This window comes from Lissotriton helveticus, chromosome 9, assembly GCF_964261635.1.
Source record: "Lissotriton helveticus chromosome 9, aLisHel1.1, whole genome shotgun sequence".
Lineage (NCBI taxonomy): Eukaryota > Metazoa > Chordata > Amphibia > Caudata > Salamandridae > Lissotriton > Lissotriton helveticus.
In genome coordinates, this window is record NC_136070.1 from 819,642,418 (window position 1) to 819,666,425 (window position 24,008).

At 47.0% G+C, this 24,008-nt stretch overlaps 1 protein-coding gene across 2 annotated transcripts in view; it reads left to right on the plus strand.

Annotated features, from left to right (window-relative positions):
• Nucleotides 1-24,008, plus strand: part of PPP5C (protein phosphatase 5 catalytic subunit) — a 253,241-nt gene that overhangs the window by 43,230 nt on the left and 186,003 nt on the right. For both annotated transcript variants that reach the window (XM_078660986.1, XM_078660987.1), the window contains exon 2: nt 14,186-14,427. In XM_078660986.1, coding sequence (XP_078517112.1) covers nt 14,186-14,427 — 242 coding nt within the window. The remainder of the gene's footprint in view (nt 1-14,185; nt 14,428-24,008) is intronic.

Genomic DNA, 24,008 nt, shown 5'->3' on the forward strand with positions numbered 1-24,008 from the left:
AGTCCACCATTTCTAGGCTGCTAAACCTGTTTTGGGTGGGTATATCTCTCCAGCCGTTTAATGGTCCATACCCTCCATTTTCCACCCTGCCCCGAGCGTGGTGCGTAACCAGAGTCCAATCGCCTCCACGGTCAGGTAGGTTAGTTAATGGGTTAAAGTATGAAAGTGGTCGAGCCTCTATGGATGGCCTTGTATTTTTATTTCTCCAAGTGCAAATGTGATCCACCGTGCGTGGGTCCCTGAAATCTACCAGCACACAGTCACCTGGAATAGTTTTTGGACTGTTTCCCACCCATGCAGTTCTACGCACCATCAGTATTTTACTCATAATGTGTGGGGGTAAAGGTCGATTTATATTTAAGCCGGTGTGTCACTTTATTCTTCAAGGACATAAAAGATTCCTCGGTGCGGTTTCTTAATTCTGGGACTCCAGGCAATACAACCAGGTATGGACTAGTTTCTGGTGATAGATTAATATTACAGCTCCCCCGAAATGCCCCTACTGGCAAAACCCCTCCAGACTCTTTGTGATGAGCTTTAGATACTATAGATCCTCTTCCAGAAGACTGGGTAAGTCTAGATGGTTCTACCGGGGATTTCATCATCGGTACGTTTGGGATATTTAAATTAGATTGCTGAGCAAAGGGCGGGGATTTATGAGTTACTTGTACATCGGGTACGGTGCTTAACTGCGCAGTGCCGGAGTATGACATCTTTGCCCTCATGGTGTCTGACAAGCCCCTAGTAGTCAATTCCAGCTGAGAAAGCTGTTGCTCAATACATAAAAGTCTAGTTTCCAGGGGTGCAAGGGAAGATCTCAACAAAGCCCCCAATTTTTTGAACAAAGGATCATCATCTACTACCTCGATTCTGCCCGCAGAATTTACCCCGCCTCCGGGAACTAAGTCTTGGCTCAGTAAATCCAGTGACGGGAGGGCATGCCTTTTCGGGGTGTTCCGAGCATTATCCCCCTTTTGCTTGGAAGATATATCGCTTTTACCTTTAGCTTTAGCTACTGTGGGTTTTCTACCTCCAATAACGGTGGTGTTAGCCCGCTTCCTCTTCGGTACTGCACCCTCGCATCTCTCCCGTAGTTGTCTAGTGTTCAATTTCTCTGGCGAGCTAACCCTTGTTGATGCTAGGGCAGCCTCTAATGCTGCTGATAATTGTGGGTTAGTCGCAGACAGAGTGTGGGGCTGTTCCTGGGAGCTGGGCGTGCTATGTATAAGTGCTTGGAATTCGGTGGTGTTCGCTCTTGCGGTGTGCTCTGGTGTACGGGCAGTCGCAAAATGTCCCATGGAGGATCTTTTAGCCATGGCCAAATCTTGTGACACCCGGCGTTCCATTAAGGTTATCCCTTTATCTGTTACAGAGTTAGCTCTTGTTATAAAATTGTCCAATGTACCCGAGTCCCCGCAGTAGTGGCTTTACTCCGACTCTCATGTGCAGGCATGTTATTAAATAGGTCTCTAGACAGGGCGTACTGCTATACCAACATATACACAATTTCCCTGGAGCAGGCGAAAGAGGGATGGCCCGGTCCCGTCTTTCTCGGTCTAGAATGGGCTAAAATGGGCCCGCCCTTGGCCCGGCTTCACCCGCGCGCGTCCCGCGGAAGTGGGTTTAGCTAAATGTGGGCGGGAAGAGTCCCATCTGCGGCCGGTGTTCTTGCGCTAGGGCTGCTGGTCCTCGCAGTCCCGGAGCGCTTCTCCCAATGGCAGCGGCAAGCCCAAGTTACAGGTCCTGGTCAGTGCAAATACAGGCGAAGTCAAATCCACAGTGGAACTGCTGCGAGCGGCCATACAACAACACCTGGTTAAAATATGTTCTCTCAATGTTTCAAGCTTTATTACAAATGTAACAAAAAGATGTTAATATTTCACTTCTGTTCTTGGATTTTCATCACAATAAAATACACTAAACATAATCTTCACAAAAGTTATTTACAAAACTTTAAGCTATTGCCGTTATAAATTACAATAACTTTTTAAAGTATTAATTATTGATAAAAAATTAAAAACAATTGTTATTTGTAATATCAATACATGTAAGTCACGTAAATACAACACATTGCGTTACAAATGCTATAGGTGTCACATTCGCGAAAGTTATAACTATTGGCATTGTAAATGACAGCTATTAATTTCGTTACTTTCAAAAACAAAACATAAATAAAAAATGTGTCATTTACAATACCAATAGCTCAAACTTTCCTAATGTGAGACCTATTGCATTGCAAATGTTTGACACCTATGTCCTTTCAGTATACCCTAATCATACTGTTGTAAGATAATAATTCTTGTCATCGCCATTGATGGTTACAGTGTATTCAGGAATTTGTCTGCATTATGACCTAATGTCTCACCTAATTTCTAACAATCGCATGACATCTATGTCTATTCATTATTTCTTCTCTTTCGCATCCAGCTCGATCCTTCGTAGTGCCCTAGTCTCCCTCACTGAATTCCCTCACCCAATATGGCCGCCATAATTGCACAATCACCCGGAACAGGATATAACTAGCACTCGGTGATCCCTGCTATCGCGCACTGAGGCTCCCGCACTCTGCCACTAACGCTGGCACCAGAGGTAACCTTTAACTCCCCCTGTAATTATTGCAGGTAGGTGCTAGTGACCTTCTGTTGACCATGGCTTAACGTTCTCCCTACAAGTACCGTCCCCGTGGTTAACAAAAGCCGCTTTAACTCAAGGAATTTTCCACGGCACGCCGCATTGTGGCATTGACCACACATTGTATACGCTACGCATGGAGGCTCCCCGAGAGCCAAGGTAATATGAATTACTTTACGAATACCACCGCTTCCATTCTTTTTTAAGCCAGATCTAAGAGACGCTCTTCCTTTTTACAGGACTCGATCGTGCCCTTAATTGTTCTCCCATTTTCGGATTCTCCTCTCTAACTATAGGAATGATCCACTCCAAGGTTAGTTACTCGTGCATATTTCGGGATCAATTTCACTAGGCATGACGGCCACAGCATGTGTTGCTACGTCCACTTAACCACCCTATCGCCATCAATCCCAGTTGCCCAGACCACCCCACATTCCACCATTGTATATCCTTGGTTTTTAATTTACACCGCAATTGTAGGTTCTCCATCACTTATTACATGGCGCTTTGCATTATTCCCTTGCTATGTCATGGGGCACTGCACTCTTGGATAACTTAGTTTTCACTTCTTCCATGTACCCAGGCTTGGATCACTACATGGAATACCATTGCCCCCACCACTCTGCTCAGTACATGGCTACGTTCCACATATGAGTTTTCATTCTGCCTTTTTTCCCCCCTCTCTTTTTCCACAGGCTACATTTTCATATTCAGGCATGTAAATCAAACCGTCCTGATGATGATCCCATTACTCTTTTAAAAGGGATCGAAACGTCGTCGACCTATGGAATAGTTTCACGCAGACAACCATTGTGTTATATTGGTGTGATAACTATTATGGACAGCTTGTTTTTGTATTCTCATTGACTTAAAGCTTCCTTTTCTCTTGTCTTTTGTCTGAAAATCTTAATGTTTATTTGTATGTTTATTTTTTTCTCATGTACTGGATGCAGGATTGTATCCCACTTCACTGTTAGTTGCTCCTGAAATTGTTGAAACATTTAATTGATTAAACTATGTGTCTGGCTGGACACCGTGAAATATAGTACTTATTATAGTCTATATTTATTTATTTAATTGTTCTAAATGATTCTTTAAGGACCATTGTTATAATTTAAGACTGACACCCAGAGTCCTTAACTACCTTTTGGGTTCCCTTGTTCTCCTTAAACACAGGTAGTACCGCATCAGGCCCAACCTGTGTATCTGGTGTACTCTCCTTCACTGGTGCCAGGGCATTTCATTGCTCGGTAGCAACCTCGCTGGGAAGCAGCGCTTTACCAAACACACAAACTGTTAATGAAAGGAACTACATTTGTAAACAGCACTGCAATGTATGTAAATGTGGTGCTTCTATATTCAGTGCACAACTAAAAAAGACAAAATGTACACTGTGGAAAGTGGGAGCAAATTATTGGTGCCCATGCTCTATACAAACGCTCATAAATTCACTACTAAATAAGTAAAAAACGTCTTTAGTGGACTGTTTATTCCCCTAACTGGATTTCCTGCTCTTATCGCTTGATGGACAGGGTCTTGAGAAGCCAGTGCTAATTCGTGGTTATAGCTATGAAACAACCCAGCTGAGTATGAACACTTATTTGTGTGTGTGTGTGTGTGTGTTTGTTTGTTTGTGTTTGTATTTGACGACGGTGCCTGTGTTTGCGAGGTCCGTTGTCTTGTATAAATGCTTGCGGGTGGAAGGTGTCAATATATTCTTTATTTCCATTGGTAGAGTTGTTGGTCAATGTGCCGTACTCGAGCGGGCTGCTTACAGTCGCTTTTGATTTGATTAGTTGCCCATTTTATAATCCGATATAGAACAGTAGGTTTTAGATGGCACAGATTCGACCAAGCCGCTGCTGATCTTTGGCAGTTGACTGCATCACATCTTCATGACCTGTACGTTCTCTCAGTTCAAATAACAAGTATTACAGATGCACAAAGGATATTCAAATGAGTGTCTGCCTGCAACTTTACAGGTTGTGACTAATGTCGTGTGCAACCTGTGTTGCGGGGTCTCAAAACTAACCTAAGTTGTTTCAACTGTTCAACTTTGTCAAACTTGTGATCGAGACCAATGGCGGCATGAGCCAGTTGTGTTTTGAGATAACTTTAGATTTGCCGCACTTGCCACATAATCAAGCCTCTGCTCCATAATTAGCTTAAGCAGATAAAACAAGTAGTGAAGATGCTGCAACATGTCTTGCCCATCAATGGAAGAGCTTCGGCAAAGGGAACAGGTAAGCTTGCATTTGATCATTGCTCCATTAAAGTGTTCACAACATATTCTAAACGAGGTCTGACTTTTTTTTAACATGTGTAACAAGGACAAAGTAATGAAGTGATACTGCCACAAACTGTGCTGGTTGCCAACTAGCCACCCGCTTTACTTCTGGGGCTGTAGCCTTGAAGTGTGGACCGAACAGCATAGACTAACAATACTGCTGTCCACTACCACCTCTTTCTATGCCCCTGAATCCCACCCTCAACTCCTTCCCTGCTGGAGAGTTGCTCTGTCTCTCGTCCATCTTGCTCCTTGTCAGGCCTTCTTCCTTTGTTAGACTGATGTGTGTGCTTAATTCGGGTGAATTCGGGGGGTAGGGGGGTGCTAGGGGGGAGAGGGGGCTGGGTGGGGCAGGGAAAGTGTGTGTATGTGCTCTCTTTCGTGACCATGACTTTGTGTGAAATAAACACCATCCATTTAAAAGAAATGTCAACTTTGCACAAAACTCCAGATCAAGAACTACCCAGTTGCTCTATGTGCTTGGCGTTGGTACTTTTATTTTTGCAAGTTTATATAGCGCGGGCATGGCCCAAAGGCATCCGAGTGCTTAACTCCTGCACGCACCCACCGTTGCAAACATACGAGTTTATCACAAAAAAGTTGCAGCAAAATATCAGGGGTAATAAACAGTAAAAGCATGGATTTAGGTTGTGGGGTCGTAAAACGAGGGCAGGTCAGAGCATAGTGAGGGGAAGTATATAAATCTGATGGAGGGTGAATTAACAAAGTTGTCTGTCAAAAAAGAGGAGATTGAGGTCCCTATTGAAGGTTATTAGGCAGGTGGTTAGACAGACAGACAGAGGAGGGAGGCAGAGTTCCAGATTCTAGTGGCATTTCCAGAGGGATACCGGTTTTTGTATCTTTCTCGATTGAAGATGGGGGTACCATTAGCAGGGATTGGGCATTTCCCAATCCCTGCTCTGGATATTTTCAGTTTCTCATTTAGAAAGGAGGGTGAGGTGGAGTGCAGCGCTCTGTGGGTAATGCAAGCAATTTTGATTTGGGCCCGCACTTCAATGAGGAGCCAGTGAAAGGCTCGCAGGGCAGGGGTAAAATGTGGTCAAATTTCTTAAGACCTAAAACGAAGCGTGCTGCAGCATGTAGTGTTGCTCCCAGTAGCCCTAGGTGAACCATAGGAATACCAGATAGAAGGACAAATTATACTTTTTAATGAGATGATAATTAGGCCAATATGTGTGATTATAAGTTACTCATTAAAATCAAATTAGTGATTGCCTTACACACACGCGCTGCTACCGTGTCTGACACACACATGGCCGCACACAAAAACAAGCATTTGCAATGCAATAGGTCTCGCTTTTACGTGAGTTTAATCACTTGGCATTGTAAATAACAATGTGTATTATTTTTGTTTTTTACAACATAAATAAAAGGCATTGTCATTTACGTTGCCAATAGCTTAAACTCGCGTAAGTGCGAGACCTATTGCATTGCAAATGATTGTTATAAAATGAGAAAAAAGGCATCGCAGGGGATAGGCAGTGCCCTCACGGTTAGAGCTGCCGACTTTGGAGCTGGGGAACCAGCTTTGAGCCTCGGTATGGGCTCAGCATCCTTGTATTATGGGCAAAACACTTAATTTCAAACTTCCTTATTTGTAGCAAGTTCTTTGATAAAGACAACTTCCTTAGCATCATTTCATGAAAAGGAGTTCCATCGGGTAACATTTGAAGCGAGGTTTTCATAAACGTGTGGTTTCAGGGCTTGACAACATATAATTAGGTGGGAGCTCTGATTGCAAAGAACAAAGCAAGAAGTATGTACTGAACCGACTAATTGCTTATTAATAAGGTTGGCTTTATTCAGAAATCTGTGTGTTGCTCCAAGAGTTTAGCACCACAGGAAATAGAGCAGGCCTCACATTACAGGGTGTGTGCCAGCTCACCAGCAGGCCGGGTCGGATGTACGGTTGGCAGCAGAATGGTGCTTGGCTCACTACCGGCCCCAGTGGTGCCCTGCCCCCGACCTCTGCATTGTCAGGAGAACAGGAATGGTCAAGAACCTTCAAATACCGGCTTTTCCTAAAATACATTTTAATGTGGGAGAGTCTGTTGTAAACATTTGGCTAAGGACATGTTGCGTTTGTTTCATGGCGCATGCATGCAGATGTTTCTTTAGAGCACAACACGGCTTCTCCTATTCGTAGGTCACAGAGATTTTGAGTAGGATTAGTGGGCTGGCACAGTAGTGAAATCACATCACTACCCCTTAAATATTAGATGTAAACACAGTTAGAATTTGGATCAATATCCTATGCAGTCAGTAACTTTTTTTAATGGAGTTTTATATAGCGCGAACTAGACCCGTTATCGGGTATCAGAGCGCTTTACATAGCAACAGTTGCGTTACATGAGGACACATTCATTTTTGAGGTCTCGTGGCGTTTAACAGCGCGCTGTCTCGCCAGAGACCTATTGTTAGGGACTCAGCTTTCCAGGAGACAGGACCTGGCCGCGCGCATCTCCTCTGCCAGAAGGCGATTTGAGCGGGCCACGCGCACAAGAACGCGCTCGCTGTGGCCAGCTCCTGTCTCCTTGAAAGCTCCAACACACACGCATGCGCACACACAGAGACACACACGAGCGCACATACACGCACGCACACATACAGAGACCCCCCTCCCCCCCGCCGTCGCACACAGAGACACACACACACGAGCGCACATACACGCACGTACACATACAGAGACACCCCCCCCACCGTCGCACACACACACACAAGCGCGCACACATACACACACGAGCGCACCAAACCCCCCCTGCTAACCCCCCTACAAGTAAGGCCCACTTACCGCCACTCCGGACATCTGCAGCCTACGCGGGGCTCTCTCTCGGGCATGGGAGCCCCGCGTCCCGCGTCACCACTGCTCCTTCAGGCACTGCGCGGGCTTCGGAAGATGGAAGTTCCGCCCCACGATAGGTTTCGTTTTTGGGAGTGCGCGCGCACGTCTTGTTTCATTTGGGCATATTCTCTACTGCTACAGACACAATACACACTTCAAGCACAGTTCGTAGCACTATAGGCTTGCTCGAGATTGGAACCTTACACTGAAAACCATTAATGCGTAATTACAATTAGAGGTATGCTGTAGGAGTGGCACACACGAACACCATGCAAATACACAAATGTCACAAAACGGCAACCCGAAATCTGGGCAGCCCTGCATGACTATTGTTTTTTTATGTTTCGATTACTGATGTACAGGGCTCTTAACACCTCCGGGTGATGCCCGCGCTATATACATCCGCATGAATGCTTCTATGAAAAATACATAAGTATAGTGTGTGAATGACTATCGATGTGAAATGCCGACCCCACTCATTCTGCTCTTGGCGTGCCGGCCCCTTTAATGGGGGTGGGACTTTGTGAGGAGGGGGCGGGAAGCCCTGCCCTCCACCATCTGCCCGTGAATTTAGCATCAAAGGTACATTTTGCCCTGACATATTTCCAGCAGTAGAGATGAATGTGGGATATACCTTTCTCGGAAAGGCAGGGAGAGGCTTTGCATGGGGCCCTGCTTGACATGACCGCTGCATTCTCTGTGATTTTCGGGAGAGACAGACCGGTTCTCCAGTCCTTCACACGTGGTCTCATTTTGTGACGGTCGTCAGGGTATATGCCAGTTCTGCCCATTTTGGGGACTGTAGGCTGTCACAAATGTCCTCGCCATGGGTTTTACACAGGACGCACTCTAGTGTGATGTGAACGATGGAACTACTCAGTTCTTGCAATGTCTCCCTCCGCATTGTACCCAAGCCCTACCTTTCCCCTACCCCACTAACTTCCTAGGTGCCATTTTCATGCCCCAAGGGCTCGTCAGATGTCCAGTGTTAACATGGTGCTAGTGACCTCCTGCTGGGGTGACCCCAGGCCGGCGCCGGCCCGGCCCGATATTGCTGAATATTTCTGTCTTTGGTTTATATGTAGGGTAGGAAACGGGCAGTGGCAGCGCGCGGTCCTGTCGTCACCCTAAGGCTGCCGTTTTGTTTTCAATACAAACATCACAGTCGGGCTTCCTTGTGTGACTTTACAACTTGTACATTTGCAATTTTTTTCTGCTTGTATCTTGTATGTAACGCGCGTAATCCTAAGTCCTTGTGTATTGAAACTGGTTCTTATGTAAAGCGCTCTCACACATTCGGGTAAAGTTCGCGCTATATAAAATCGCATTAAATTAATAAATAAATACAATAAAAAAATTGCTGCCTGGGAAGAGGCAGGGGCCTGTTGCCACAGGCCGCGCCTGGTGGCGTAAAGAGTTGGGCATGGATGGGCCAGGAGTGCCAATCCGGTGCCTTGGGAAGGCTGCTAGGCCAGGAGCTGAAAATACCAAAGTGATGGTTATTCTTGGCATGTGTAAAAGGCTGGCAGGGCTGGGTGCAGTCATGTGCAGGGCCTACAGGAAAACGCCTGGGCGTCAGAAAGGCATGTGATGGGCCCTGTTGTACCCGTGTCATTCTTCGGCCATCAACCGATCTGAGCAACCCCCCCCCCCCCCGCCTCTTGCCATGGGTCGTCCTGATGACCAGTCGCCTCGAGTGACGCTCTGCACTTCCAGAGATGTCACTTGTGTGAGGAAGGGTTACACGTGCAGGGCCCCAGCAGTAGCGTAGCAAGGAGGTATTGTGATTTTGAGTGGTTATCCATGATTACCATATCCGATTTACTGGTAGTTCCCTAGTAATGTGCCAGGTATGTACTCAGGGCCTGTAAATCAGAGCTGTGTGAATAATAACTGCGTCAGCCCGTGCCTGAGGTGTATCATCAGAGCTGTGTGAATAATAACTGCGTCAGCCCGTGCCTGAGGTGAATCATCAGAGCTGTGTGAATAATAACTGCGTCAGCCCGTGCCTGAGGTGAATCATCAGAGCTGTGTGAATAATAACTGCGTCAGCCCCGTGCCTGAGGTGCATCATCAGAGCTGTGTGAATAATAACTGCGTCAGCCCGTGCCTGAGGTGCATCATCCGAGCTGTGTGAATAATAACTGCGTCAGCCCCGTGCCTGAGGTGCATCATCAGAGCTGTGTGAATAATAACAGCTGTGAGCCCGTGCCTGAGGTGCATCATCAGAGCTGTGTAAATAATAACTGCATCAGCCCGTGCCTGAGGTGCATCATCAGAGCTGTGTGAAGAATAACTGCGTCAGCCCGTGCCTGAGGTGTATCAGAGCTGTGTGAATAATAACTGCGTCAGCCCGTGCCTGAGGTGCATCATCAGAGCTGTGTGAATAATAACTGCGTCAGCCCGTGCCTGAGGTGAATCATCAGAGCTGTGTGAATAATAACTGCGTCAGCCCCGTGCCTGAGGTGCATCATCAGAGCTGTGTGAATAATAACTGCGTCAGCCCGTGCCTGAGGTGCATCATCCGAGCTGTGTGAATAATAACCGCGTCAGCCCCGTGCCTGAGGTGCATCATCAGAGCTGTGTGAATAATAACAGCTGTGAGCCCGTGCCTGAGGTGCATCATCAGAGCTGTGTAAATAATAACTGCATCAGCCCGTGCCTGAGGTGCATCATCAGAGCTGTGTGAAGAATAACTGCGTCAGCCCCGTGCCTGAGGTGCATCATCAGAGCTGTGTGAATAATAACAGCTGTGAACCCGTGCCTGAGGTGCATCATCAGAGCTGTGTTAATATTAATTGCGTCAGCCCCGTGTCTGAGGTGCATCATCAGAGCTGTGTGAATAACTGCGTCAGCCCGTGCCTGAGGTGCATAATCAGAGCTGTGTAAATAATAACGGCGTCAGCCTCGTGCCTGAGGTGCATCATCAGAGCTGTGTGAATAATAACTGCGTCAGCCCAGTGCGTGAGGTGCATCATCCACATTGCTCAGGTCACCCAAATTCCTGCACTCTCTACCACACTGCTTTCAAGAACAGCATACTCTTGCACACACTATCACTGCTCACCAATTCAAAGTTTGCTAAAAATTTTAGGCAACGCATTGTCATACACAATGCCAATAACTCAAACTTTAATGCTGCGAGACCTATTGCATTGTAAATGCTTGTTGTATGTTAGGCACGGGAGATTAAGTGATTTGCCCAGAATCACAGGATGTTCAGCTTCATTGCCAGGACTCGAACCGAGATCCCCTGGTTCGAAGGTCCACTGCTCTAGCCGTTAGGCCAACCACCCCCCCTCCTCTCCCCGCGAAGAGGGCATGACTGAGCTGAAAGAAAGACTATCATAAATTGAAAGTTGCGGGCCAGCTTATAAAAGATCACAAAATTAACGCACAACGTGGCACCTATTTGTTCTTTCTGCGGGGGGGGGGGGGCACAACAGTTTACTTTATCTTATTGGGTCCACAGTATAACATAGGAAACATTATTAAAAGCTGCCGGTTTGCACTATGTGACTAGCATCAGTTTGGATTTGCATACAGGTGGCTCCTCTTTATTGATGTCAACGGAGAACAGGCAATTATATGAGGTATCTCAGTGCCCCCATCCTTGAAAGACTTCACACCACAATTCCTGGGGAGCCAGCCCAGGTCAGTGTAGTTTTTTCCCCTCGATCAAATAGTTTCCATTTAAATCCATTGTACAAGGGACACTGCATTCATCATAAAACCGTTTTCCATCCATAGGCAACGTTTAATTTATTACTGTAAACAGCATGTGCGTCCAAGGTGTGATGTCGAAATTAAGCCAGCATGTATAAAATAGGTCCCTTTAATCCAAACTAGCTGCAACATGTCTAGAAAATGGAGGCTACATAAGCCAGAGGTCTTCTGCTCATTTGCATTAGGCAGCATATCATTCGGAGAACTGCACCTGCTGTAATTCCTTCTAACAGTCATACTGTCTAATAAACATACTGGGTTAGAACAGACACTGACAATTAGACGTAGGGGAAAATGGCAATTTCGTTTTATATATAGGAACATGCCACAAATTTAGCCCTGCAAGTAATTAAACCTGGCAGCACACCACATCACCGGAGTACTGGCAAACAAGGTCCATTCATAAGCAAACCGTTTACCAGAAACACATAAAATTTGGTTTCTCAAGAATAAACTATATTCCAGTAATTGCTGTATCTCTGGATACTCAAAAAGAGGCAGAGGACTTTTTCTTACCCCTCCTCAATCTTTAAAGCAAGCAGGTTTAAAAAACCAGCAACATTTAATTACTTTTAAGACCCCTACACCGAATTTTTGTGGCAATGGCTGTGTAATTAAATCATCCATTCGGCGCCAGCGAAAACAGTAGTCATATTTTTTTCTTTCTAAGTATAGAAATTGTATTTGCTTGAAAAAGCGATATTGAAGACAATATTTTGAAAAATGATGCGACACAACTCGTTGCTTTCAAGTATTCTTTTATTCATAGGGTTCCCTAGTTCAAGTGAATTCAATTGTGATTGTGTTACGCTGTCTTTATTTTCCGGTTCTCACAGGAGGCTATTACAAATTTACAGTGCTGCTTTGTGTGCCGAGCCTTCGCTGATGTAGTGAACTGTCGCAATGCTCCAGGGGCGCCCGTTTTGTGTAGACAATGCAGGTTTCATAATGCAAACAAAGGCATGAATTGAAAAACAATGGTCTCATGGGGGCGTCGTGCCTCCTGCTGCCGCCACAAGCATCTACGAAAACAAGGGAGGCAGGAATAATAAACCGCGCACAGTGAAATGGCACGGGATCTCAGGCCCCAGAAAGGTTACAAATGGCAGTAACACAGAAAACAAGTGCGCGCAGCAGGGGGAGGGGGCCTGCACGATTCACTTGCTGGAGGGAGCGGCTGGCGCCGTGATAATTGATGACCTATGGCGCCAGCCGCTCGCTCCCGTGAGGAAATCGCCAAACGTGCACGCGTTACAATAGAAAGCAATGCAACGCGTGCACGTTTTGGGGGAGAAAAGCTGATCGCTGACATGAGGTCCTCTCCTATGCAGAGAATGTGCGCTGCATAGGCCAGACCTAAAAATGGCTAGTCAATGTAATCTTTGCAAGTGTGACTGCTTTAAGTCACAGTGCACAGGGGTAGGGGTCTGATGAACGAGTGAAGCAGAACAGGCTTTGATGTCTGGCTGCGCAAGACCCCTTCATGTGGCACACAATCAACACAACATGATTTATAAGCAAACTAAACCTAGAGCTTTGCACTAGAACTGCAGGCCATTCCCAGCGTGTAACAGCAGGCACGTCCTGCTCTCGTCTATTTTTTTTCTTTCGATATTGATTAGAAATCCTGTGTTTAGCAAACACGCAATTAGCATTAACATAGCCAGGAAAAAAACATCATTGTTGGGCAAAACTCTCCTTTCAAATGTTTTTTTTATTATTTTTTGTATATATTTGATTTTTTTTAAATCTCACAGACCTAATTCCAATAAGCATTTTAAAAAAGATATTTTTATTATTGATGTATTTATTTATATCAACAAGTAATATACTGATCAGGAATGTTGCACACTTCACAACTTAAAGCAGTAGATGAATTGAGTATAAATTGCAATGTGGTAATATCTGCTGTAAAGTGAGTTATTGAATAAAGGTCAAAAATTGAAAGTACAGACCTCCTAAAAGCAGTAAAACACTACAATAGATCGGCATCAACAGATCAATATGTATTCCTGAATCTGATTGCATGACCTACTGTTTAGTAATTATACCTCTCTTCAATCCCTCACGGCACAGCACCCAGGATAATGTGCTGCATGGCTAAACACTTATACAACCCCAAAAGAAGACCTATTGACCACACCAGTGCTTGTTTTAATCCAAGTAGCTGTGCCTAGTTCATTTTTGCTCTTGTAGGTTTCTGGGTCTCCTATAGTTGTGCCTAGTACATCCTTTGACAGTTCTGAATGTGGCTAGTACTGAGTCGGATGACCTTTTGATGTGTTTGGATCTTGGATTTGGATAATCCCTCTTGCCATTGAATGATTCTTGTACTCATGTTGGTATGTCAGTTGATGCCCAATATCCCAGTTTTTTTTAAAAGTCTTGCTTATGATCTTGATTCCGCCCAACATTTTGTGATACAAGTGCCATTTCAAAAGCATGCCTCAAAGGCCATAACCATTGCTTGAATGAGCTTGGTTTTCATGCAGGCAACTATTGCCTTCCAGGAGGGCATCAAACCATTCTTCTGTACCTGTCTCTCCCATGTTTGTCTGTTCCTTATCTGCATTTTATTAGTTTGTACCTGTGTATGCACCTCCTTGCTTAACTCATGTAGGTTGTATTTCATGGTTACCATTCTGATGTATTTTTACCTTTCTTTTTTTCTTTTTTAGTTAAGGATTATGACAATGCTGTGAAGTATTATAGCGACGCCATTGAACTGAATCCTGACAATGCAGTATACTATGGAAATCGCAGCCTTGCATACTTGCGGACAGAATGCTATGGGTATGCCCTCTCTGACGCCACAAAGGCCATTGAGCTGGACAAGAAGTACATTAAAGGATACTACAGAAGGGCAACCAGTAACATGGCACTTGGCAAGTTCAAGGCAGCCCTCCGTGATTATGAGACGGTAAGTAAACAAGTTCTCTCACCCACCCACTTGCACTGACTCACGCCCGCTGTCTTGAGGGTGCCGATTCACCCAAGTATCTGGGGACCCATTTAATCCCTATTCTCATTGATCCAGCCTGCTGCCTAGAAGAGGATCCTGCTTGATGCTAGCTTTATGAACTAATGTCACTGGAACAGGAGTACTGTGACATTCATTACATTTGGTGTCGTTTTGATATTGCGTTTAAGTTAACTTGGAGTGTGCCTAACTACTACATAGTTTTTCAGGCCCGCACAACCTATTAACGTTCTTTACTTCTGGAGTGATGCCCTCCCAACATTAACAAGATTCCATAACAGAAAAATATGCTTACCTCAAGGAAGTAAGCCCTTGCAAGTAAGTTTTCGTCAAGCATACACCTGCACTGTTAGTAATGAGCAGAAGACATAGGGTTGGTAGTATTATCTGCCTTCCATTGTCCTTATTAGCCTCAACTTTCTAAGCACTGCCATTTTAAAACCATAAATCCATACCACATTTTCCAGAAACTACAGGGAAATTGGTAAAAATGAAGAATGGACAACACAGTTAATTAAGTCCCCCGGTCCAATCAGGATTTAGGATCCACTACATAGTGCCTTGTCTCTGTCCTTGTAACCCTCTTTCTTCGCTGCTCGCAGTCAAAGATAAGTGTGTTTTTCCTTCTCTCTTTATGATGCATGATTATAGTTGGTAAGCCTGCTTGGGTATGCATTCAAAATGAGTTGTTGGTTCGCTTTTGCGCTCCTGTGTGACTTTGGCATTTTATTTTATTTCCTGGTTTAATTTGGCAGAGTGTTATTGCCCTCCTCTGCTAGGTGGCGCTGTCATGGCGCAAATTCTCTATGGTTTTGTGACATGGGATTTTGGAATTCCTGTCTGGATCCTGAATCACACGCCACTTACCAGTGCCTCTGCCTTTCTCTGGAGAGTAACGCCCTATGAAGCGTGCATTTTACACCTGGACCCTCTGTGCAAATCACACATTGTTTGACTGTTATTGGGTTGCCTGTTATTGGATGCCCCAAGGGGGTTGGGGGTATGTCTGTATTTTTCCTGGCATTGCTGCTTGCCTTTAGGGACACGCTCCTGGGTGACATATTCAACCCTTAGTTTTGTAGTGTCCAGGGAGGCTAGTGTTCCCGAGGCTTGGACCCCTACTGACTGCGGATCTGCCCGGTGTGATTCGCTGGTCCTAGGCACCTAAAAGGCAGTCTACTTGGAGGCTCTGTATCTTCCCTTGATTCAGTGCTGGTTATTGTGCAGTGCGTAACAGTAGTGTCTGCTATCATTACATCTGTACCACCTTTTGATGCAAGCATGTCAGAGCAAGAAGACCTGCAGTAGGACGAGGATCCCTTGGCCCAGTTACCCTCGGATGATGATTTTTTATGACTCGGTGGACGCATCCACTTAAAGAGTGGTATAGGAGGCTATGGCTCCCCTGAAGCAGCACCTGGCACAGCACATAGCGCCCAAATGCAGGAAGTGTGCTCTAACCCAATCTGATACCACCACAAACCCCCGTAGGTAGCCCAACTAGATGAGCAACCTACCCCAATCAAACGTCCTTAGGAAGAAGTGGTGCATCACCTTTGCGCATTTGCTTGAAGTGCTTCTAGCCCAAAACCAGTCTCTTTCTGTGCCCACTGACGCCGGGCCCCGGCCGAAGGGACCTCTGCCCTCGTTTTCATCTGATGGGGACACCGACGAGGAGTCCTGTCCTTCTAGATATGACGCCCTTCCACTACACCATTGCCACCCGAAGTGATGGACGATGGCTCTGACATGCCAGGCCCAGAACACATCCTTCATCCTCGTCCAAATGTACACTTTCTTCAAAGGTTGCAAATCATATGGCGAGTAGGAGTCGCACCCTCATGGGGAAGGAGGCACTTTGTTGCCTCTGGACAGAATGTCCCGCCCCCCTCTTGACGGCAAGGTGGTTTACACCCCAGGATGGCCATTTTCCTCGAATTTTGTTTATTAACGATCACAAGAAGAATAAACTCTTGGATGCTCTGGGCCCTATCACTATGATCCTTGACATGGCCTAAGATGCCAAAGCATCTGGTGTTCTTATTTCCCCAGAGGCCCTCTCTAGTTGGGCCCAGTGTGCAGTTGTGATCCTCAGTAACGCTAACTGCGTGCTCTCTACTGAGCAGAGCCGTTAGTTTCTCATCAAGGTTGAACCTAAATTGGGGGATTTGGCAGATTCTAAGCCGGGGCGGTGGCCCAGGGAGAATTTTTGGGGAGCCTTTTTTATTTTTATTTAAAAGACTAATTTTCTTTTAAGCTGATCTTCTCCTCCCGGGTTTTCCGTGGGGCAGGTTGAAGTAGGGGAAGCTTGACCGGCCCGTCTTTCCAAAACTCCAGAGGGCAAGGCTCCAGGTGCGGGCAGTTCCAGGATCAAGTCCACTTTGGTACTTTCTACCCTAACCGTGGAAGGTGCTCAAGAGGCCTTGGTTTCAGAGGTGCCGATGCTGCCTCAAATTCCGGTAAGTGTATCTACCTCTTCCCTCTTACAAGTGAGGGGTCGCCTGGCCAATTAGGCACATGTGTGGGGGACAATCGCGAGCAATACTTGGGTTTTGCCGACTGTGCAGGGCTTCCACATAGTTCTGCGTGCTTTCATGGCAGGAGACCCGGCCCAGGCCTATCCAGTTTTCAAGGCAAGAAGCAGACTTGGTGGATGCAGAGGTTACCTCCCTCCTAGAGGGAGGAGCTATTTGTCTTGCATCTCTTAACCTGCAGGTTTTCGTAAGCAATATGTCCTTAGTGGACAAAGCAGATGGGGGTAAGCGTCCAGTGTGGACCTACGTGAGTTCAACTAATGGCTGGTTTATGGAGGGGATTAATCTCCTGAGGGATGTTCTGTGACAAGCGGATTGGATGGTCAGTTTGGATTTAAACGGTGCTGATCTTGCTATCCCAATCTTTCCTCCACATAGGATGTTCCTGTAGTTTCTCTGGTGTCACCAGGTCTACCATTTCATGACTCTGCCTTTCCGTCTGTCTTCCTCTTCTTGGTGCATCACGAAGGTGCTCAAACCGGTTGTGGAGTACCTTCGAGTGAGGGGGATCTTTCCTTATTGTGCATCGCGACAATGTGCTTCTTTTGGCACAAGTTCCCCAGCAGTTGATGCAACAATTACAACCAGCGGTCGACCTGTTGGAGAGTCTCACCTTTTTCATCAGCGTCAAAAAGTCTCTGATGGTACCTTCTTGGAAGGCAACCTTCCTGGGTTTCTTTATAGACTATTGTGAGAAGTTGGCCTGATGTGCAGTGCTCACTATTCTAGTGATCACTATATATCAGTCCAAACAACCCTTATTGATGATTGGTTGTAAGTCAACCTTATAGACCAGCTATCCTAGTAGCATGGATACGAGCAGTCTAAGGCTAAGACTCTAGAGGGCGTGTTAAGCCAGCTGTTTTACCATCACATTACCCCTTGAACACCCAGTGAAAGGACACCACACAAGTGTTATGAAAATAAACAATGTATTTATTAGAATCACAACAACCCTGTACTCTTTATGAGGACAGGGTGCTAAGCACACAACAAAACTCTTACGAAAATACTTTTAAGTTAGCACGTTACACAAATGCCCGAGGGGCACGAAAAACCATATACGCTAAAAGTGGAATGCGAATTACTAGCAGGTAAGTAACAGTTCTAATAGGCTTTGGAATCGCTAGGACTGGACTAGGGAATCGTTAGATTACTACTAGGAGGCCTAGGGGACTCGGGTGCAGAGTGTGCACTCTCACGCGGGATGCGGGACAAAGTCTATGGAAGCTAGAATTCACAAAGTTAGTGTTCACGGGCGAACCCGACCTGGTAGGGAGAAAACGACAGTGGATCCTGACCCTTGGATAGTGAGGCTATGCTGGGACACCGGAGTGCCGAAGTTACCTAGCCCAGGGGCTGCAGCTGCATAGGTCTGAAAAGACGTCGGGGATCTCGTTGCCGGACCAGGAGCCTGGAAGGAAGAAGTTGCTGGCAGGCGACCAGTGAAGGAGAGTTCGATGGATCCAAGCCTGGATCAAGGAAGAAGAAAACCTGAAAGCAGAGGGGACCAAGTTCTTGAATCACTAGCCAGTGATTAAGTGGGCACCAGGATGGCACCGGGCGAAGTCACCGCAGTCAGGTGAGTGGGCGCTGCTGGGCTCTGCAGTCTCTCGGACCAGGAGGCGTTGTCGGCGACCAGGATGGAGGTGCGAGCTGTCCCACGAAGGATGAAGTCGTTGGCGTCGAAGTTACCCAGGATTGGGCAACAAGCCTTGGCTAATTCAAGCCCACGCGGTGGACTCAAGATGGCGTCTTGAGTGGACCAGGAGGGTCCAGGGTGCTCCTCTTCTGGAAGGGAGCAAGGGCCAGTCTGGAGCAACCAGACCAGCAGCAGAAATGTCGTCGGGCGTCGTCAGGAAGGCCACAAGCCAACGGGCTAGTAGCCAAACAACGCGGTGAGCAGCGGAAAGCAGAAGGGCCCCACGCAGATCGTGGAGATGCTGGGGGGCTGCACTTCGGAGCTGGAGCTGCTCAGAGTCGGGGCTTCTCGGACCCCAAAGCACTCACCAGTAGATTACTCGGCGGGCTTGCTGGAAAGAAGTCGTGCAGTCTTGAAGATGGCCGGTCCCTCGAGGTCTCGTCGCACCCACGGTTCTCAGCTGGGCTGTAGAGGTGGGTAGAGGTCAGAGGTGCCAGGGAAGCCGGTTCTCGTCGAGCTGGGCAGTCGGATTCCGGAGGAAGGACTTACAGCAGACCGCAGTGTTCTTAGATGGTGCCTGCGGATGCAGGGTGACTACTCCTTAGTCACAAGGGAGAAATCTTAGGAAGAAGTCTTGAGTTCCTTTCGCAGAAAGTAGTTTCAGGATTCAAAGATGATCTGATTTGGAAGGGGGCCAGTCTCTACCTTTATCCTGTAAAAGGGGGCTGGCACGCGACTAAGTCCTGCCCTATGGGTGGGACTAGGAGGGGGGTGGTTACACCCACTTCCTTGGCGGGCTTTTCCCCAGCACAGGGTCTGGAGTGACCCTGGAACTGGTTCCAGCCAGCCTATGCACAGTGAGCACCGGGGTGCCACGTGCAGTCACCTTCCTCTAAAGCCCTGCCTACCTACAATACACAAAACCCTGTCTGGGACGGTGCTGGCACCGCCCCTGGCAGGAAACCCTTTGTCCTTATCTCCTGCTCTGGGAGGACTCCCAGCAGCAGGAGGGCAGACTTGTGTCTCGGTGGCAGCATCCATTTTGTGGATGCTAAGGCTCTGTCTGACTTTTAACCGGGTTATAGGTTACATGCATGTCGTGTCCCTCTAGAAGGGTGGAATGCTAACCCCGTCGCCAGAATTGGCGAGGGGTTAGTATTCCAATTCGTATGATACCTTACTCGACATGTTTTGATAAAGCGATACCAGAGTTGGCACATAACCGCGAGGATTATAATGCACTTAAGAGTATATGGTATGCGATATCATGGAAACGGCTAAGGGATGGATCCCGAAAGCCGCAGACAGGCTCAGCTCATGCCAGAGCACCATCTCACACGATTCCAAGCACTCTGCCTTCAGGATTGTTAAGGCCTGCCATAGGAGTGACTGATAGGAGATCTGTGTGTCCATTTTAGGGTTAGATATAGGTATACTATATCTAAAGCAAAGGGTGATTACACCACCTTGCCCCAGCTGTCAAGCAGCCAGTTGTGTCAGATTTGGATGGCCAGCCAGGGGTGGCATAATACATGCTGCAGCCCCTGGTAGGCCCTGGGTACACCTATGCCCTGGGTACCTAAGGTACACTGTACAGGGACTGATAAGGTGACTCAGTATCCAATTTTAGATATGTACCTAAGGTACATGGAATCCATTTTACAGAGAGAGCAGTAGGCCTGGGGTCCTGAATAGCAGGGCCCCAGGTCAACTAAGTCAGAAAACCAGCAGAACACCAGGCAAAAAGTTGGGGGCAACCATAGTCAGGGGTCAACCTTCCTACATAACCCCCCCCCAAACGAAAGGAGATAAGGCTATCCTTGTCCAGGTAAGCCTATATTGCCTAAGTGGCCATTTAAGGAAGTACCAGCACTGGCATGGTTACCCCCTATGTCATGGTCCACTAAGCAATCCCTCACCCTAAGGGTGTCTGAGGGTCTCCACCATAGGGAATCTCTACCTGTGGTGTGTTTTGTCAAAGAAAAAGGCTGGTGCTGAAAGGGAGTACTGAAGTGAGGCTCCACTAATTTTGGGCTCAGCTTCCTCCAATCATTTTCCACCATATAGGCCTTTCTTTCCAAGACTGAGTTGTTTTGGGCTCTCAGGGTCAACCTCTGGCTACCTACAGCTGGAGGTTGGGTCCCTCTGTTTGGCTTACTGGAGGGACAGGTCAGGTCTGGGGCCCTCAGGTCCCAAGTTTGGCTGTGCCCAACAGTGTCCATCTGTGGGAGGTCCCTAACTAATTTTAAGGGGGATCCCTCAGGAGTATGTTTTATTTTCACTTGGCTAGGACTACTAGCTTCAGTGCCCTTAATCTGCTGATTGGGAAATTCTTTTGGACAGGGGGCCCTTTGGGGTCCAACACTGGCCTCCCTGACCTCTACAGCCCTGGGCTGACTGAGGCAGGGTAGAGAGGGGCAGGTTACCTGCTCCAGACTGGGTCCCACCTTGGAAGGGTCCACTGACATCAGGGGTTCTGCCAGGCTAGGCCTGACTACCTCTGTGGCAGTTTCTTCACAAGGGGTCAGATCAGTTCCCTGAGGAGGCTGATCCTTTCCTAAAGTCTGGTGGGAGGGAGATTTCTCTTCCTCCTCAATACTCTCTGTCTGAGTGGAGTGATCCATAGTTTCAGGCTTCACAACACTGTCATCTGTCTGAGTTTGAGCTGTGGCCATCACAACTCTCCCAACCTTTTCAGGAGGGGGCTCAGTTTGGGTGTGGGCTGTGACCATCACAGCCTTGACAACCTGTTCTGGGAAGGAAGTTGTCTGAGATTGGGTTGTGACTGGCACAACCCTCCTGACCTGTTCAGGGAGGATATCTTGGACTGGGGCTGTGGCTACCACTGCCCCACTAACCTTACCATGGATGTTCACCATTCTAGAATGGGTTTCTTGCTCTACTTCAGCCCAGGCTGAGAGCTCTAAATCATTCCCCAGTAGGCAATCTACAGGCAAGTTTGGTGACACTGCCACTCTCTTGTGGCCAGTGACACCTCCCCAGCTGAGATTGACCACTGCCATGGGATGATCTCTCTGTACTCCATCAATATTGGTCACCTGGTATGTGGCACCAGGTAAAAGTTGCCTTGAGGGGACTAGACTTTCAGTCACCATGGTGATGCTAGCCCCTGTATCTCTATAGGCCTCAACTTTTATACCATTGATGAGGGGCTCCTGTCTGTACTTGCCCAAAGTGTTGGGACAAGTTGTGAAGTTGGCAAACCCCATGCCAGTCTCACAGACAAGAGTATCTAAGTTTGGGGACCTGGTTAGGCCAGAGTCCCCAGGAACTCCCAAAGTAAATGCACCCAAATTCTTGGGGGCACTCCCACCACCTGGGGGATTACTACTAGTAGTAACAGGAGGTTTGGGAATGTTACTTGGGGGTATGTTTTCCTTATTGTTATTCTTGGGGCAACTGCTGTCAGTTTTTAAATGACCCACCTGTTTACAGGGATAACAATAAGGTTTCTTCTGATTGTTGGAAGGATTCTGGGACCCACCCCCCTCAGAGGATTTTTGGGGCCCTGGTGTGGTTTGATCTGAAGATTTATTCCCACCCTTCTCTTGAGGCTTGGTTGATTCCTTTTTCTGGTCACCACCTTGGTTCTTGGGCCTAATCCTGGTTCTGACCCATTTGTCTGCCCTCTTACCCAATTCTTGTGGAGAGGTCAGATCAGAGTCTACCAGGTGCTGGTGTAATAACTGGTTCTGACAATTATTTAAGACTTGCTCTCTCATAATTAGATTATACAATCCCTTGAAATCAGTAACCTTACTACCCAGTAGCCAGCCTTCCAAAGCCTTAGTGGCACAATCAACAAAGTCTGACCAGTCCTGAGACTGAGTTTTCTGGGTGTCTCTGAACAGCAACCTGTACTGCTCAGTGGTTAAACCAAACCCATCAACCAGTGCATTTTTCAGGACCTGGTAATTGTTAGCATCCTCCACTCTTGTAGTGAGGAGCTTATCTCTACCTTTACCATCAAAGGAGAGCCACAGTATAGCTGCCCACTGACTCTGGGGAATGTTCTGCACAGTGCAGGCCCTCTCCAGAGCAGCCATCCATTTCTGGATGTCATCCCCTTGCTTAAAGGGGGGCACTATTTTAGTCAGGTGTTTAGTATCTAAACCCTTCTCTCTATCTCTTGGGAGATTGCTGCCACCAGTGGGAGCTAGCCCACTCATCTGCTGCTCTCTTGCCAGGGCAAGCTTCTCTTTGGCCAGGGCAATTTCTTCCCTTTCAATCCTCAGTTCAGCTTGTCTCATCCTAGCCTCATGCTCCCTTCTCTGAGGGGAAGTAAATCTCCTCTGTGGAGGATTCCTTCTCCCCTGAGAAGAGGCATTAGAGTGCAGAGATCTATTGGAGTCCCTAGAAAGAGATCTATCTCTCCTAACTCCAAGGTTAGGCCCACTTCGGGTTAGTACTGGGGGGCCCCCAGATCCTAGCCCAAGTAAGTCTAAGTTGGTCCTAGTTAGCCTTCTGACTACCTCAAGACCCTTGTCTACCTCATCCCCAGAGAGTACCTCCTGATCCTCCTCCTCAACTGCTGAATCAGTGTTGGGGAGGTCTGGATCCCCAGAGGTTCCCTCTAAGGCTGGCATGTTCTCATGTAACTGAGAAAGCTTTCTGGCATCATATGTCTCTAAGAGACCTATCAGAAAGGGAATGGTGGGGTTAGACCCCTGTTTCAGTTTCCTGGAGACACAGAGTTGCCTCATCTCCTGAAAATTGAGAGCTGCATATCTTGAAGTGACCTGTGGAGGGTCAACACTGACCAGGGGAGTCTCAGTAGAGTCCCCCTGAGTCGACATGCTTTTCTAGTGAGGTGTAAGTGGTGCACTTACCTACACTATATGTTTGCCTACTGATCCCTTGCTAGAGTTGTAGTTTAGGGTGTGCTAGGCCCTAGGAGCTACAACAGCTGGTTCAGTAGAACTCAGAGTATTCTAAGCTAAGTTATATGTACCTTTAGTACTTATGTGATCTTTCACAAGATATTCTTAGGGCATGCGTGGTAAAACAACAGCAAGCTCAAATCCCAACCGCTGCTCACCAATGTGAGAAGTTGGCCTGATGTGCAGTGCTCACTATTCTAGTGATCACTATATATCAGTCCAAACAACCCTTATTGATGATTGGTTGTAAGTCAACCTTATAGACCAGCTATCCTAGTAGCATGGATACGAGCAGTCTAAGGCTAAGACTCTAGAGGGCGTGTTAAGCCAGCTGTTTTACCATCACATTACCCCTTGAACACCCAGTGAAAGGACACCACACAAGTGTTATGAAAATAAACAATGTATTTATTAGAATCACAACAACCCTGTACTCTTTATGAG